At 39.1% G+C, this 18,662-nt stretch overlaps 1 protein-coding gene across 1 annotated transcript in view; it reads right to left on the bottom strand.

Annotated features, from left to right (window-relative positions):
• Positions 1–18,662, bottom strand: part of LOC130034130 (collagen alpha-6(IV) chain-like) — a 60,714-nt gene that overhangs the window by 40,592 nt on the left and 1,460 nt on the right. Inside the window, exons 2-11 of the mRNA XM_056125686.1 lie at positions 16,593–16,727; positions 15,028–15,072; positions 14,044–14,160; positions 10,942–11,010; positions 9,288–9,323; positions 7,868–7,930; positions 5,344–5,379; positions 4,586–4,627; positions 3,431–3,523; positions 1,550–1,603 (exon numbers count right to left, since the gene is read on the bottom strand). Coding sequence (XP_055981661.1) covers positions 1,550–1,603; positions 3,431–3,523; positions 4,586–4,627; positions 5,344–5,379; positions 7,868–7,930; positions 9,288–9,323; positions 10,942–11,010; positions 14,044–14,160; positions 15,028–15,072; positions 16,593–16,727 — 690 coding nt within the window. The remainder of the gene's footprint in view (positions 1–1,549; positions 1,604–3,430; positions 3,524–4,585; positions 4,628–5,343; positions 5,380–7,867; positions 7,931–9,287; positions 9,324–10,941; positions 11,011–14,043; positions 14,161–15,027; positions 15,073–16,592; positions 16,728–18,662) is intronic.

Genomic DNA, 18,662 nt, shown 5'->3' with positions numbered 1-18,662 from the left:
TTGATACATACTTGTTAAACTGAATACCAAAATGGCCCTGAGAACAAGAATTGTAAACGGTAAAGAAAAGTAAGTCTAAGAACGGTCTCAAGCCGCCATTTATTTTCCCCATAGTTGAAAGAACAAGGAGGGCTTGTCCTTTTCTTTTACAAAGCAGAAAGTGTCCCAGAATTCTTATTGTCTGAGAGTGTGTTGAAGAGCCTGATCTGTAGTGTGGACAACAATAAAATCCTAAAATGTTTAAAAAGAGAAAAAAAGAAATGAGTGTATGGTGGTGGTGGGTTAAAGTCAGTCAATGAAGCCTCTTTGGCTGTGGCCTTTGTTGACTACAAAGTGGCATATTAGCTTACCCTGTTGCCCATCCACAGTTATGTATTGCTTGACTCTATAATAACTTATTCTTGATTCATGTTTGGTTCTATCCACATTAAAATGTACTCCCCTCAAGATCAGGAACTATTACTTAGTTGAATGCTACTGATTATTGTAGCCTCTCAATCTAGCAGGGTGCCAGTCTCCTATGGGCTTCAAAAAGTATTACGTTGAGTGAAAGAATCTAACATGTAAGGACATAGAGAGAACTAAAGATGGGATTGCTTAGATTATCTAGCATTTAGTGAACAACTGATAAAATTCTGGGCTTGTAGTTAGACTTTTTTCCATATATGTGATCTGATTCCAATCTCATTATCACTGTTAGCAATGTCCTCCCATTGTTTATCGATTTGTTTGAGCGGGCACCAGTAATATCTCCATTGTGAGACTTTTTGTTACTGTGTTTGGCATATCAAATACATCAGGGGTAGCTTGCCAGGCGGGCGCGATACTCTCGGTAGCTTGCCAGATCTCCGAGAAGGGTGGAGGAATCGAACCCAGGTTGGCCTGGGTCGACCGTGTGCAAGGCAAATGTCCTACCTGCTGTGCTATCGCTCCAATCTCATTATTATTATTATTAGATTATCATCTCTATTATTATCCTTTTTTTGGTGGTTAGGAAACTGAAATTTAGAGAAGTTAAAAAATTTATTTAAGGTAATATAACTAGAAATTGGTGAAATAAGAAGTCAACCTTAGGTCAGTTTTCACTCTAGAGTTTGACATAACTTTTAAGTCTTTTAAGACAAACCATGATAATGGGTCTGGGAAACAAAAACATTTTCTTGAATACCTACTAATAATGGGGTTGGAGCGATAGCACAGCGGGTGGGGCGTTTGCCTTGCACACAGCCAAATGGCCGACCCACGTTTGATTCCTCCGCCCCTCTCAGAGAGCCCGGCAAGCTACGGAGAGTATCTCGCCAGCCCGGCAAAGCCTGGCAAGCTCCCCGTGGTGTATTAGATATGCCAGACACAGTAACAACAAAGTCTCACAATGGAGACGTTACTGGGCCTGCTCGAGAAAATCGATGAACAACAGGAGGACAGTGACAGTGACCTTCTAATAATAAGAATGGTATAATTTTCTATAATAGACATTGAAAGTGGTCTATCATATAGCTTGTGTACAGTCAAATTCTTGAATGCATATTCACTTAACATGGAAACTTACCGGGAAGCCTGGAAGGCCCTTGGCTCCTGGGAAGCCCTGAGGCCCTGGTTCTCCCTAGAAAATCAACCCAAGTTTAGTGAGTAACTGCAGGAAACAATAAGCACAGGGATTTCCCTTAAGCTATTTTGACTAGACAGTGGAGAATCAATTGAGTAAAAGAATTGGGACATCAGAGGATTTTGTGGATTCCCCAGACCCCTCCCCCACCAACTTGTGAGAGTATCTTTTTAAATTTATTTAATTAAAAAGTTTTTTTTTTTTGCTTTTTGGGTCATACCTGGCGATGCACAAGGGTTACTTTACTCCTTGCTCTGCACTCAGGAACTACTCCTGGTGGTGCTCAGGGGACCATATGGGATGCTGGGAATCGAACCCTGGTCAATCGTGTGAAAGGCAAATGCCCTACCCACTGTGCTATGGCTCCAGCCCTGGGTATCTTTTTTTAGAGAGCCTTTTGTGGTGTGGGAAAGACTGAAGCCTAGAATAGGGAAAGGAAGCTATCTAAAACAGAATCTCAGATGCTCAGGCTAAATGAAAGACAGAAAAGGATGACCATCTGTTTTCATTTTAATAAGTGAAACTGTTCAGTGCTATTTCCTATAACTAATTATAGGCTGTAAATAAATTAGTGGTTTGGAGAAAAGAATAACAATTACAATTTGGGTAAGGTCACATAGCACTCTAATCTCTCTTTACCTGATACACTAATTTATATGCATTGTAGAATGGTCTCTTAAGGTTTGGGAATAATCAGGGAGGCCGAAAGAATTTTCATAATTGTTCTATCTCTTCTAAAACCAATGATTACTCTCTGTAAAGTTGTAGAGGGCCTGGAACTTTCACAAGACAAAATTAAAGAAATGGAAGGAGAGGGACTGAAAAAATAGTAGAGGTGGTAAGGCACTGGCTTTATATGCAACCAACCCCACTTTGATCCCTAGCACAATAGATGGTTCCTCAAGTTTCACCAAGGATCACTCCTGAGCACAAAACCCCTGAGCACCACTGTCTGGGTCAACCCCTTCCCACAAAAAAGGAAAAACAGAAATTGGAGTAAACACCTTTCTCCTCTTAGCCTCTTAACCACAGGTACAGAGTTACAAAACTTATAGGAACATCAGGAAGGAAGGGAATTGAAGTTATTGAAAGGTATCAATACACTTTGACAACATAAAACAGTCACTGAATACAACCATATGTACACTAATTCCCATAAAAATACAGATTATAAACTATCTCAGCTGAACACATTTACACTTTCAGGTTAGTAGTTCAAGACCTTCATTCAAAAGGTCTTCTCTCACTAGTTGATATTTTCTATGTGTCATTTTTGTTCTGTTTTTTGGTTTTTGGCCACACCTGATGGGCTCAGGGTTTACTCCTGGTCCTGCTGTCAATTATCACTCCTGATGGCTTGGGTGATATGCGTTGCTTGGGGATCAAATTGGGGTCAGCCGCATGCAAGGCAAACAGCCCAGCCACTGAACTCTGGCCCTGGTATGAGTCAAGTTTAAGGACAAGTGAATATATTTCTTAAAAGGATAACTCAAAAACTACTATTTATACACTATGCCTTTGGTCACCTCATAAATATTGAGCAGGTTGGGAGTTCTGAGGGAAAAGATTCAACTGTGTCATGTTTGTTTTATGTTATTCAGCATCTTGAAAATAGAATTTAAGAAACTGTAATAGAGAAAATAGCATGTAAATAGTCAGAAAGCCACGTACCAAAAATGCAGAATTTTAAGGTAGCCTTTCACAAAAGACAAAACAAAGAAAGCTTTTGCTTTCACTTTCAGATTAATTACCTAGAACCCTCTATTCTTCCCACTAATATTAACTAAACTCTGGTATTAATAGGAAAAGTTTGATTAGCTTTACCTTAGATCCTTTATTTCCTTTGGGAAATCCCATAAATTCCAGTTCTCCACTAGATGGTGGTGGTCCTGCAGGGCCAGGGAGGCCAATGTCTCCCTGGAAGATCAACGGCAAGGAACATTAAGCAAAGCAGAAATCACACAGACCATTTTCCCAAAGGGCAAGTTTTCTCGGGATATAATAAATAAATAAACTGTCCATTCCTTTGGCGTCTTCATCTTCACTTTTGCATCAGTGAGGGAACATAATTATGAAGGTGTCAAGGGATTAAAAAAATTGAAAGCCTGACCTAATGCATTCAGTACCAACACTGCAGAGGGAGCAAATCAGATGGATGAATGGTAACTGCAGGTTGATGGTTGCCATGGGTATCCAGGAAAGGGTGTTTAGGCAAGAGGGAAAAAGGGGTTTGCGCAAGGTGAATGGCTACTTCTTGGCAATGAGGATCTGACTCGAATTGGTCCAATCATTGTCAAGAACACAGGCAAACGTAGTGTAGTAAAGTCTGTGTCAGAACACTGCTGCGTTTGCTCCTTCCAAAGGAGGCAGGTGCAATCTATAAGAGATAGCGATGAAGGGTAGAACTGGGGAGGGGGCTCCCCTTCAGATCCCCGAATGACTATATTTTGTAGAAAAGGAAAGATGAAAATCAGAAAATAAAGGGGATAAAAGAGGCTGGCGAGTAAGAGATTAAAGAGGAGAAGTGTGTGTGTGTGTGTGTGTGTGTGTGTGTGTGTGTGTGTGTATTTTGACAGAGAGAGCAGTCGGAGGAGAGAAAAAAATGGGAGGAAGAGAGAAAACAGAGAAAAGAGAAGAAACAGGAAAAAAGAAGTGCTATGATATGTAAAATGCCAGGGAAATACCGGGGTGGATGGAAGAGGTATTTTATTTCAAGAGAGCATGTTTATACACATATCTTCACAGAGAGAGAGAGAGCAGAAAGACTGTGACATTTTGAAGGGAAAAATCCACAATATCTAATGTTTGCATGTACACACACAGCTTCAAGGGATCCCAAGAGAGGATCCATGTTGAGGTAGGAAATGCGTTACCCAAAGCACAGGGAAATCCAAATTTAAATCCAAACAGGCACATGTATGCAAGTAGAGATTTTTTTCAGCAGAATAGAAATTGTGTTTTATTACAGAATTTATTTACCTTAACTCCTTTTTCTCCTTGGAAACCTAAACCCATATTACCCTGAGGCATGGGGATGTCAGGAAGAAAAACAAAGGCAGTTATTAAACAAGTTCTAGAAACTTACATTGGAATGCATTTTTTTATTAATCAGAAGTTATGTTTAAAAGAGGTATGAAATTGTACCCCTAAGCATATATAGCTGTGCAAACTAATGTTGTCACAATTAAAATGCATTTTTAAAAGATTTTTTTGTTTGTTTTATTAGTGAAACACCATGAGGTACAGTTATAGACTTACAAGTTGTTGTGCTTGGGTTTCAGTTATACAATGATCGAGTACCCATCCCACCACCAGTGCCCATTCTCCACCTTCACCAATCCCAGTATCCCTCCCACCCTCCCATCCCCCATCCCACCCTGCCTCTGTGGCAGGGCACTCCCCTTTGTTCTATCTCTCCTTTTGGGTGCTGTGGTCTGCAGAAGAGACATTGGGTGGCAATCATGTTCTGTCTATAGACTACTTTCAGCATGCATCTCCCATCCTGGGCGGATCTTCCCACCACCCTTTATTTGGTGCTCCCTTCTCTATCTGAGCTGTCTTTGCCCCTAGAGTGTGTGGCTGGCCTCTAAGCCATGGAGTGAAAACCTGGTATAAAATGCATCTTTAAAAAAGAAAAAAGGTCAATTATGCTTTTGAAATAAACAAACATCCAGAATTTCTGGGTAGACTAGAGAATTTAGTAGGAGGCCAAATGTCCCAAAATAAAATATACTTACATCAGGACCAGGAAGGCCTGGGGAGCCTGGTGGGCCCTATTTAAAAAGAAAAGAAAAAAGTAAGCACTTATTACTTTCAGTCTTCAAACCTGGCATGTTGAGCAGCACTTGGGATAAGACCCCCATTCTCTTGGTATAGCCAGGCTTTGGTATAGCAGATTATAGCTTTTTTAAATTGTGGTTAAATTATTTAAGTGTCCTTTGAGACCTTCCAAATTGACCTGATAATCACCTCCCTCCTTAGGTAGTAAAAATTTAAGGCATAACTGCCTCCAATTGACCAGGAATTTAAAAACACTAACAGTAGTGTACCTATACTAAAGTAACACTGTAGCACTGTCCTCCCGTTGTACATTGATTTACTCGAGCGGGCACCAGTAACCAGTGATGTTATTTCATGTACAGAGAGAGAATAATCTGAGAACAGAGATTTCCCCAAACCACAGAAATTAGGCTATGTTTTCTAATTCTAACTCTACTACAAAGCAGTAATAATTAAAACAGCATGGTACTGGAAAAAAAAGCAGAGCTGCAGACCAATGGAACAGGGTTGAATATACTGACATCTCCCCCCAAACATATGATCATCTAACCTTTGGTAAGGGAGCAAGAAATGTGAAGTGGATCAAGGAAATTCTCTTTAACAAGTTGTGCTGGCAAAACTGGACAGCTACATACAAAAACTGGGCTCAGATCTCTGCCTAACACTATGTACAAAAGTAAGATCAAAATGGATTAAAGACCTCAACATCAGACCAGAATCCATAAGGTATATTGAAGACAAAGTTGGCAAAAACCTCCATGACATTGAAGCTAATGGTATCTTCAAAGATGTCACGCCACTGTCCAAGCAAGTGAAAACAGAGATAGACAAATGGGACTATCTTAAACTAAGAAGCTTCTGCACCTCAAAAGAAAGAGTGATCAAAATACAAAGACAGTCTACAGAATGTGAAAGAATATTCTCCCAATACCCATCTGACAAGGGGTTGATATCAAGGATATACAAAGTACTGCTTGAACTCCACAAGAAGAAAACATCCAACCCCATCAAAAAATGGGGCGACGAAATGAACAGAAACTTTCTCAAGGAAGAAATCCAAATGGCTAAAAGGCACATGAGAAAATGCTCTACATCATTAATCATCAGGGAGATGCAGATCAAAACAAAAATGAGAATTCATTTCACACCACAGAGACTCGCCCACATCCAAAAGAACAAAAGCAACCGATGTTGGCGTGGATGTGGCAAGAAAGGAACCCTCCTTCATTGCTGGTGGGAATGCCAACTGGTTCAACCCTTTTGGAAAACAGTATGGACGATTCTCAAAAAATTAGAAATTGAGCTTCCATTTGACCCAGCAATACCACTCCTGGGAATATATCCCAGAGAGGCAAAAAAGTATACCAATGATTGCAAGTAAGTTTGGTATCACTGATATCACAAAGGATTGGTATATAGTTATTGAGGTTTGTGTGTGTGTGTGTGTGTGTGTGTGTGTGTGTGTGTGTGTAGTGGGGACAGCAGTTTGGCGATCATACCCAGCTGTACTCAGGGCTTACTCCTAGTTCTGTCTCAAGTTTCACTTCTATTATACTCAGAGGACCAGATGGGATACTAGTGATTGAACTCATCAGCATCCCATATGGTCGAGGTGCTCCTTTTGGGCCCTAAAGAGGCAAGTTTTAACCAATATCAAAAAAGCAAGACAGTTTGTCCAGAAAAGTAGAATTGTATACATATCATAAATAATTTGTCAAGAATATTTATAGCAATTTTATTTATACTAGTCAAATATTGGACCTAAGTGCAAGGTAAGTGCCCTACCTGCTATACTGTGTCTCTGACCATGATAATATTGCTTAAGCTACAGTGTTGAGGAGGGTTTTAAGCTTCTTCTGTGCTCAGCATGGAAGGTATGATTAACTAGCAAGTTAGGTCATGAGTGAGAAAAGTGGAAGGTGCTAAGAGATGTACTAGGTATCTGCTACATTTTAGATTGTTAGACTTTTAGGCAGGCTGGAGCGATAGCACAGTGGGTAGGGCATTTGCCTTGCACATGGCTGATGTGGCCAAGCCGAGTTCGATTCCTCCACCCCTCTTGGAGAGCCTGGAAAGCAACTGAGAGTATCTTGCCCGCATGGCAAAGTCTGGCAAACTACCCGTGATGCATTCATGTATTCGATATGCCAAAAACAGTAGCTAGTCTCACAATGGAGACATTACTGGGCCAGCTCAAGCACATCGATGAACAACAGGGAGGACAGTGATACAGTGCTACAGAATTTTAGACTTGGGAGTCACAGAGTAGATGGTTTGAAAGATAGTGGTCAGTAAAGATAACAAATAGTTTTTTTTTTTACAAGAGCATATTTCTTTTTAATCCCTCAAAACTGGAAGCTGCCTTTTGCCACTAGGAGTAGGTAGATACATGTACATAGGCTTACAGTCAATTCCTGGTCTGTTGGATAAAATATATATGTGACTTACATGACCAGTCAGTAGACCTTAAATTAGTCTTACATGCAATCCTGGTGGTCCCTTGGGTCCTTTAAATCCTGGAGATCCAGGTGCTCCTTGTGGGCCCTAGACAGGCAAGTTTTAACCAATATCAAAGAGGCAGGACAGTTTCTCCAGAAAAGTAGAATTGCATATATATATATATATATATATATATATATATATATTAAATAATTGGGCAAGAACATTCGTAACAACTTTTTTCAAATATTGGGACTTACCTTTTTATTTGTTTTTAGGCCACATTTGATGGTGCTCAAGGTTTACTTCTGGCTCTGTGCTCCGGGGACCACATAGGTAGCCAGAGATTGGGCTTGGTCATCAGTGTGCAGGGCAAGTCTAATTGATCTGATATTGATCCTATATAGAAAGTCTCCTACTACTACTGCCAGTCAGTGTAAATATCATCACTTTCTAGTCTCAGGGGCTAATATCTCTATCATAGATATAAAATCTCTCATGACATATCCTTAAGAGGATATTTCTTTCCTAAGAATTATTTTTTTTTCTGGGCCAGAGTGATAGTACAGCAGGTATGGTGGTTGCCTTGTATGTAGCTAACTTGGATTTGATCTCTGGCTTCCCATCTGGTCCCTCCAGCACTATCAGGAGTGATCCAAGAACACAGAGCTAGGAGTAAGCCCTGAGTACTGCTGGGTGTGACCCCCCCCAGACAAAAAACAAATATAAAAAATAAAGACATGAATTTCTTCCTGTGCAATTTTTACACCACATTCCTATTAATTTTACACATTTGGGAAGTGGGTAATGGTTGAGATCCTCATTTGCATTATTTCAGGGATTACTCTCAGCACTTTGCTAAGAGGAGGCACTTGATAACTGTTTTGATGATAGAGGAAAGGAAGGCAAGAAGAAAGGAAGACGCCCCCCCATCCTCAAATAAAGGAAAAATAAAGAAAGAAGAGACCTTAAGTTACTTCAAAGGAAAGTAATGACAGTGTAAAACTCAAGGGGAAATAAAGCTCTCATTAATGCCAACTTAGGGCCTTTCAGGGACTCACTATTGTCCAAAGAGTCATTGAAAGGAATTTCTATATGGAATACCTTTTAAAGAAGAGGGTTTCCTTCTTTTGTTTTACTCACAGTGCTCTGAACTCACAGAAAACACTTAGTAAATGCCGAATGAAAGGCAAATTCTTTTCTAATATATCCTAGGGAGTACGTAGGTCACTGGCTTAAAGATCTGAAAGCTTGCCTGCTGTGAAAGTTGAGGTGGACAGCACATCCTCTCAGGACTTTCTCATCTGGAAAATGTCAATAGGGGGACCCATTCTACGACAACTGTCTGAATTATCCTCGGGAAAATTTACAGAGACCTTTGAACACCATGCCAAAGTAAACAATGTACCAAGTATAATTATTGATTACACAATGGAAGCTCAATATATAAATGACAGCTTACGTAGTGTCCTTTTAGTCCAGGCAGCCCAGGATCACCCTGTTAAATAAAATGATTAATAAATTAAGTCTATCTTAGTTCATAGATAAACTGACTTAAGTTTCATTGCTGAAGCTAATTCTTCTTTTGTTAAGGTTTTGTTTTGTTTTGAATGATGCATGAATTGAATAGTCAACCAATCACTTTTCTTTCTTAGAGAAAAATTTGGACTCTCGAAGGCAAATATTATTGTTTCGGTTGAACAGGATTTCACATTTACTTCACTTAATGAATTTTCACCTTTGCTAGGAATTTGTCAATTAGAAGGTAGCTTCAGCAGGCTGGTGATTTTCCTGTTCTTTTTGGAGACAAATCTACCTTCCTGTGTGTGCCTTTATACTCAGAGATACTGTGCCCATATGTATACAATGTAAATCAGAAGTTTCAAGGGGGAATCAACAGAGCATACAGGCTCTGATTACATTTTAATTATTTTGCAGCATCTTAAGCCACTGTGTGAATCTGTAATATAACCATCTTGTGAAAATTGCTTTATTCCACTGGGTCTGGGGTCTTTTAGACATCTGGCAAGCCATTTAATCAATGTTTGCTACTCTGACAATGGCTGTACTTTGACACCTTACTCCACTTAGCTTATAGCCCAAAATCAGTGTTGTGAAGCATGAAAGAGCATTGCCTAAGATTTAGCTGGATGATTCTGAGCATGTCACATAGTTTCAGTATACCTCAGTTTTTCTATCTGTATAATGAGCACCACAAATTTTGCAAGTATGAAAACCTTTCCAGTCTGATATTCTATTTTCTGCTATGGCATCTGTATCCAAGAGCATGAACTCTTTACTTTCTCTAGTTATCAGACACCCATTCTCATCACTGCCTTTAAAAATAATTTCCAATATTCCAGATGTAAATAGAAGAGTGAAGAGAGGTGAATAAAAGATAGAATGGTGCTATCTTCAGCTGAGTTAGTTTGGTGCATATTCTCCACAGATGTTGTTGGGTTCAGAGTCCTATCAGAGCTGGGCAATGATGATGGGTTCATTTTTACACTGTATTAGAATAGGGTCCACCAGAATTTAAAAGGGTCCATAGGATATGAAACAGCATATACCAACTGTTCAGTTGCAAGAATCATGATGGTTCTTGTCAATTATAGGAAGAAATGAAAGTTTCCAGTTGACTTCAGAGTTGATAAGCACCCTTTATAATATATGTCTAAGGGCTGAGACAGGATGATGGGGTAGGGTCAGAGAGAAATGGGTCAAAATACGGGCAGGTAGATGAGCAGAGACAAGCAAGACATCGAACCAAGGATGTAGGTAATAAGGATTCTAGAGTAGACAAAAGATATCTCCCTCCAGAAAATGGCTCAATTTGTTAAAGAAAAGGATATCCATGTGAGCTTATTGTTTGCTGATATTCTTGCTTAGTAATTTGGGTCTAGTTACTACAGAGCAAATGTCTTTGACAATGTGGTTACAAACATTTCTGTCAATGTTTTTACCACAAAAAGCTCTGGATCTGTTTTAAATCCAGCTTGGTCTTCTTAAATAGACACACAGATTCTCATTCTGAAAATGTTCTTATTGGAGCAAGAACCCTATCCCAGGGAACTCAGTTTCTAGCTGATTTAACTATCTGTTTTAGAGGCTCTTACCTTCATTCCTTTGAAATTACCCTTGGCAAGGGCAGGTTCGCCTTTAGCTCCTTTATGACCAAAAAGCCCCTGGCAGAAAAAAGGATAAGATATACTTGTGAACTGGATGAGGAAATGCAATGGTTTAAAGGGGGGGATGCCTAGATAACCCTTGTCCTCAGAGGTTAGTAGGAGAAAGAAAGAGTGAAGAGGAAGGGGAGAAGAGATAGAGGAGAAACAGTAAGGGCAGAAGTTAAGGGCACTCAGAATCATGGGTAGTGTCAAGGAATGATAAAACTCAATATTCTAACTACAGAGTCAATAACAATGAAATCATGAGACCCAAATTTTAATAACTAGATTTAAAAGACATCTGTCAAGATGGCAGAATAGGGCTTGGGTGGGAGGGGCCATGGTTAAGAGAAAAAAGCTGGTAACACTGGTGGAGGGAAGTTTACACTGGTGGCAGGGTTGGTGATGAAACAATGTATGTTAAAATTTTCTTTTGATAACGCACCATGAATTACAACTATGAATAACTTTGTAATTCATGGTGCTTTACCAAAAGAAAATTTTGGAAAGGAAATAAATTAAAGCTAAAAAGTCAGTATACCATATTGCAAACCATAACACCCCAAAGGAGAGAGAGTAAAAGAGAATGTGCCTGCCACAGAGCAGGTGGGGATAGGGGGTGGCGGGAGGGATACTGGAAACATTGGTGGTGGAGAATGGGCACTGGTGTAGGAATGGGTACTCGATCATTGTATGACTGGAATGTAATCACAAAAGTTCGTAAGTCCGTATCTGTACCTCATGGTGATTCATTAAAATTTTTTTAAAAATTTAAAAAAATTAAAAAAATTAAATAAACGAAAAGTCAGTATAAATATTAAAGATAAATGCTTGTGAAGAAATGCACACATACAGAGTATTTTTAACAGCATGATCCGATGAGATAGAAGATAGGACAGTAAGTAGCATCACTCTGTTGCAGAGCTGATTGTGCTAAGGGACAAAGTACATTCCCTATACAGTGTTGTGTATGACGCTGCCCTTCAAAGCTTTATGTCTGTTCCCTTACCCCCAAACTTTAAAAGGATTAAAAAGTGGGGGAATTTGGATATATTTAGACCACTGCTAAGAATATCCACATATAACATACTTGTCACTCACAAACCTGTAATATACATGCTCTACCCCTCAAAGGACTTATAAGTCCTATGTTTGGAATAGAAGTCAGAAAATTTGATATAGGCATCACAGGCCATATATAGTTTTTTTCCTTATTCATTGTTTTCCCTCAAAACGTTTTAAAAATGTAAAAACAAGATACAGGCCATGGATCATGTGAGCTAGTTGGAGAATGCATGGGGTCTAGAAACACTAACAAAATTATCTTCATCTTGTTCTTCTAGCATACAACTTTAAATTTAAAACCAAAGAAGCCGTTGTTCGCATGGAAAAAAAATTAAAGCATACCCTAGCCCCATGTCAACTAACTTTTTACTGTCTCAAAGGCAGCTGCCTGTTATTATCTGCTGGAAGATGTTCTCTGGAGGAATATCAAAGCCCCTGATCTTAAAAGGGAGTCAGTATTAGTATTGGGCATAGAGTAAAGCTTTCAGAACCGAAGCATTGATTGAACAAGGGATGTCTTTAGCATACAGATCGCAGGTAAAATAAAAATGTATTCCTTGAAATGAAATTAGTTTCTTTATTAGCACTTCCTGTTTCCTCTTATTCCTGTGGCCATTACTCTTACCAAAGAAACGTCAACGAATTTCTGAGTTTCAGTAAAACTAGTAAACTTCAGCTTAGTAAAATACGTACCCAAGGTTTTTTTTTTTTTTTTTTTAAATTTAGCTTAAGGGGAGGCTTAAGGACAAGATTAGGTTTACTCTTTTCTGCTTGACAGGGGATGTTCATTACCCCAAGATTTCTCTTCTCCCTCTGGGGGGCAGCATTTCCTTACTCTGTTCTATTCTTTTGGCACAAAAGTGATTTGTTCTTCTTTCTCGTTGCCATGGCAATACTTGAAGGCCTTTGTAACAGCTCATTCTGTTAGTAATATCTTTTTTTTTTCTCACTCCCTGAAGCAAATTGGTTTGATCTTTAGATACCAAGGTCCTTCATGAAAATCCAGGGCTTGTGTTTTGTCTGTCTGTTTCCTATACACACGTATAACACAACCATATTTTGGTCTCTGAAGGTGTCACTGCTGTTCTTTCAGCCAAACCAATGATATGGGTATGAAGTTATATAAGGATAGTATGATTTATAGGTAAACATGCCACATCAGTCTCTTTGTATTAAATTGTTTCAAATGTGTTAAAAATGTCTTATTTTTCTTTTTCCACACACCTATAAAAGCAGTCTGCAAAGGGCCAGGCACCTTGTAGGGATCCCTTTGAGTAGAATATTTAAGCCCTCTTTGTGGGGGAAAGGAATTAAAAAGCGGTGACACCAGGATCCAATAAATGTTTTGTCAATACCAAGACCAAGGGCTATGATATGGGGAGCACAAAGAGGGCAAAAAGATGCCAGTAAAAATTGTTTCTCACTACTGACATAGTAATACATCCCCAGTTGTGATAATCAAATATGTCAAATAATAGCCAAATGGCCCTTGGGAGCCAGAAATACCCCTGATTAAGAATCACATGTATAGATTGAATTTGCTAAGCCCTTTGGCTCACTGCCTTTAATTTCATTTGCCTCTCTTTGTGTTTTCATGATCCCAGGTAAGTTTTTAAGGCAGGATCGTCTGACATGAGAGTCTGTCAAATAGGCCAAGCATATACTTTAATAATACTTTTAAAACAATCCTGAAAAGTCTAAAGTTATCATTACAGACAAGCTCTAAGTCATATAACATGTGATATAACATGTGTAAACTCCCTTGCCACTGGTGTTCTTTAGACTGTATGCTGTGGTGCTGCCAGCAGGGATTCATGCCCTCTTGTCTTGGACAAGTTGCTATTGGTTGTCCCAGATATGCTTAATGAAATCATCAAAGAAGCAGAAACATGGTATACTCAGAGTCAGACAACACCTCATTGAAAATGAGGTATAAAAATAGCATACTATAATAAATAAATAAATGAATAAATAAAAATAACATACCACAGATCCAGTAAGTCCAGGATAACCATGAGTACCTGGGAATCCAACTTCTCCTTTAGTTCCATTAGAGCCATCCAGGCCAGGTGGGCCTCTGGGTCCTGGCTGTCCAGGGTGACCCTGTTCAAAGAGAAAAAAATTAGTCAGTCCTAGGATTCTCAGATGATCTAACAAGGTGTACCACAAAGAAGTAAAATATTCTGTGAGGCTCTGACTCTTTGTCTATTTTTGAACCCTAGCATGCACCCATGTTCTTCTCTCTCTCCTTTATACTCAGGCACATACTGGAGACAGCTCCGTGCTCCTCTCTCAAATGAATGAATACTTTAATGAATCAAGCTGGAACCAAATGTATGAACAAGGTGCTACAACTTCACCTTCTCTGCGTACCCAAATATACTAAGATGGAACTTTGGCAATAATTGTTCTGAAATCAATAATTTTCCAGCTTTGGACACCTGTGGTATACAAAAATCTATCTTTTTCTAGGAAATTTATATTTTTAGTTATGTATTTATTACCTGTTATTATTTTGGAGGGAGATGGCAATATCCAGCAGTGTTCAGGACTTATTTTGGCTTTCTGATCTGGAGTAACTCCTGCTCAATAAGATATTGATGTTTTTTATGCCTGTATATGTCTCTATACCTCCTAACTGTCTGATTTAGTGCTATTATATCTGAATCCAAGGAAAACTGTGTATGACACTGCCCTTCAAACTTTATCACATAGATCTCTTAACCTTGCACATGCTTCATGAAGAAGGTTGTTATTAAATCCTAAGTGTTAAAGCTACTAGGCAGAATCTAGAGGGTGATACTGCAAATGTCTCTGTGAACAGTGGCTGAATGTCTTGGGCTGTTTGGTGGTGGTGAAAGTGCAGTAACATTGTACATCAATACCATAAATGTTAACATTATTGCAGCCATGTTACCTAAACTACAATAAAAAAATATAAATGAAAAACGTCTTTGTGGAAATACTCACTGGGATCCCGTCAATGCCAAGAAAGCCAGGAATTCCAATGGGACCCTAAAAATGCAAATAGACAGATGAATGTAAGAGACAGTTCATTTGATTACCGTTAGATGCAGTGTCTGTGCATACATTTTGTGAACCTGGAAGTGGTGGAAAATGGGTACTGGTGGAGGGATGGGTATTTGATCATTGTATAATCAAAACCCAAGCACAAAAATTTGTAAATCTACAACTGTACCTCATGGTGTTTCACTAATAAAAATTAATAAAAAAAAACTGATGAAAACATTTTGTGAACCTGAGTGGTTAAGATTTTTGTACCTCTGTCTCCCCATTGTATCTACTTTGCTCTTTATTGCATTTCTAAGAGATCAGTCACCTCTACCTTGTGCTTTGGATTAGTCTGTGTTCCAAGACCATTTCTTTTCTTGGGCAATGTGGCATAGGCCTAAAATAAAGGCTCAATAAGACATGCTGCCTTTACATTTGGGAAACTCAGGAAAGTCGTAAAAGGCTTAACCAATAAAATTCCCTTTTCACGGGGCTGGAGCAATAGCACAGCGGGTAGGGTGTTTGCCTTGCACGTGGCCAACCCAGGTTCGATCCCCAGCATCTCATATGGTCCCCCGAGCACCGCCAGGAGTAATTCCTGAGTGCATGAGCCAGGAGTAAACCCTGTGCAATGCTGGGTGTGACCCAAAAAGCAAAAAAAAAAATCCCTTTTCACTCTAATCCTACAGATAAGGTTTTCTATGCAAATGGACCTAGAACCAAGGTGCAGTGCCTGCTTATCCCTGTGAAGTGGGGATAATTCTCTGTCAGCTCACTGAATTATTCAAACAAGACAAACACATCAGATCTCAGAAACCAGGAGACACCCCACACTCTTCACTCTAAAAAGTTTAAATTCCATGTCAACCAATAGAGTGAAGAGAAGATGATTATCCAGGGAAAGAACTCAATGGGCTGATCATGGTCTATAGACTTTGGCATGGCCCTTGGCACTGCACTGTTCCCAGTTTTCCTTAAGAGGTCACTTCTGAGCACAGAGCCAAAGGTAGGTCAGGAGGAGCATCACTGGGTGTGGCCCAACCCCAACACCACCAAATCTCCAGGGAACATAAACTGCTTCTAAATATAGTTAGCCAACCACAACATGATCAACATCTCTTGTATCTCTTTCCTTATATTCACAAAGAAGATTGTTTTCAAGCATTCTGACCCCTTGCTTCCCAGCTTTTTTGCTTGGATTCCTAATCCCTTCTGCCCAGCTGGTTGGACTTCTAACCCATGCTGAGTTTAGATATCTGCACATGACTTCCAAATCCAGCCAGTATACTTTTCTAGCAAGTAGCTAATGGATTCACTTTATGGCTTATTTGACATAGGAATCTTTCCAGAAATGGGTTAATCTAGAAGCAGCAGATCACCTAGTCTCTTATTAAAGTAGGTAACCTGGCATTGCAATATTTAGAAATAGCATTGTTTCAATAAATAAACAGAACTTAGATTTAGCATTTTATTCCTTCACCCTTATGGCCTATGCATCAAAGAAAAGTCAATGGTGCTCTCACCTTATCTCCTTTTGGTCCATATGGTCCCAGAGGGCCTGGGGAACCCTTTTCTCCTTTCAGCCCCAATAAACCAGTAGGGCCAGTGAATCCTTGAGGACCTGTTGGGCCTTGAGTTCCAGTTGGGCCTGGCTGCCCCTAAGATGGACAGAATAAGTGCAATGAATCAATAGAGGACATCACATCACTACTTCCCATTTTCCCATGCACAAAGAACACTGTCATCATTTCACTAATCTTGGCTTAGAGATCTATGAAGCATGCCAAGTTCCAGACTTGGATCAGAAAAGGTTATTTTAGGGGTTGCTAAGCTTATTTGGATAGAACATATTTTATAAGCACATTTAATAAGATTCATGTGCACTAAGATCCTTCAACCTTGTACTTCTTAGGAGATTAGCTATTCAGGCTGGATAATATTGTCCTCTTTCCCAGCTGATGCCAAGACATCCATCAGTGTTTCAAAATAGCAAAAGAACAGAACACTGGAGAGCATCGTGACATTTTAAAACTCACGTCCAAATGGCCAACCACATGCTTTCAGTAAAGAGCAGAAATGACTACCTCAGGAGTCCACAGCGAGTAGAATGCAGAAAACCATGATCTGGATAACCAGCTAGAATCCATCTTCATTGGCAGATCAAGGGGCCCTGTTGCAGCGCCTGACTTGTAGTACTCCAAAGAAAGCCACACGCATACACCTATACACAAAACTCTCATTTTCTCCCTCATTTTGTCACCAGCTCTCTCCGGCTCCTTCTTCAGTGTGTGCTCCTCACCCTTCTCTCTCCTTTCTTTATCCCCTTCCTCTTACAATGTTGCATAATGTGGCACAGGAAAATTCCAAGAAGCCTGAGAATATTCATCAAGTATCAATTATGATAGCAAGAGGGAACAGCCTGAGAATTCTGAATGCTTCAGTTATAAAGTATCTGTAACAATTAAGCCTGAGAGTTCAGGATGACATTTTAAGTTTTAGTGAGATAGAGAATTAACCCCAGTGGGCACACACAGGCACAATAGTCTATCATTTAGAACAAATCCCAGTAGGAACTGAATTTTCTTGGCAGAAAAAGGAAAACCATTAGTAATCAGCATTGCCACTCAGAGAGCACAGCACCATAGAAGGTAGAAAAAGCTTATTTTCATAAATGCTTCCCATCTTCACTTTGTTGTCCTTTTATGACTGTCTGAAATTTTACAGAAATCCATGAGACATTCTGAGAAAAGACTATCTAACATGCCTTTTAAGGCACATAAGACACATAAGGCATAGATCCTAGTTTTATGAAGCACTCACAAAAAACAAAAACAACAAAAAATCAAACAATCCTATTAAAAATGAGGAGTGAATGATCACTCCCTCAAATAAGACATACTGTATGCCCAAAACTCAATTTTCAATAACTTTGTAAATCACAGTTATTTAAAAAATATTTTTCAAAAACAAATAAGACAATGATGGCCAAAAGGTATATGAAAAAGTGATCATCATCATTTATTTTCAGGAAAATGCAAATAAAAGAAACAGTGAGATATCATTCCACACCAGTTAAAATGGCCTATAGTAAAAAATGTCCAGAAATAACCAGTGTTGGAGGGGATGACATGAAAATTATCCCTTTTTAATTGTTGGTGGGACTTTTATCTGATTCATTCATATGGAAAACAGTATGAAGTTTGCTCAAAAATTAAAAATAGAACTTCCATATTATCCAGCAATTCCATTCCTTGACCTTTCTCTCAAGAACACACAAACATTAATTAGAAAGGATGTATGTATGCCTACGTTCATTGAAACACTCTTTACAATAACTAAGATCTGGAAATAAGCCAAGAATCCAACTACATGAGTGAATAAAGAAACCATGGTGCTTATACACAATGTTATACTACTATGGTGTTAAGAAATGATGAAGTTTTGCCGTTTACTACAATTTGGATAGAACTGGCAAATACCATGTTAAGCAAAATAAGTCAGAGTGAGAATGACAAGTACTGGACAATCACTCATATGTGGTATATAAAGAAACAAAGTGAGGGGATATAACATATATGTTGAACACAAATTGC

Source organism: Sorex fumeus, unplaced genomic scaffold, assembly GCF_029834395.1.
Source record: "Sorex fumeus unplaced genomic scaffold, SorFum_2.1 ptg000058l, whole genome shotgun sequence".
In the NCBI taxonomy this organism is placed as follows: domain Eukaryota; kingdom Metazoa; phylum Chordata; class Mammalia; order Eulipotyphla; family Soricidae; genus Sorex; species Sorex fumeus.
The sequence above is the reverse complement of the archived record's forward strand: the minus strand, read 5'-3'. Positions and strand labels throughout refer to the sequence as shown.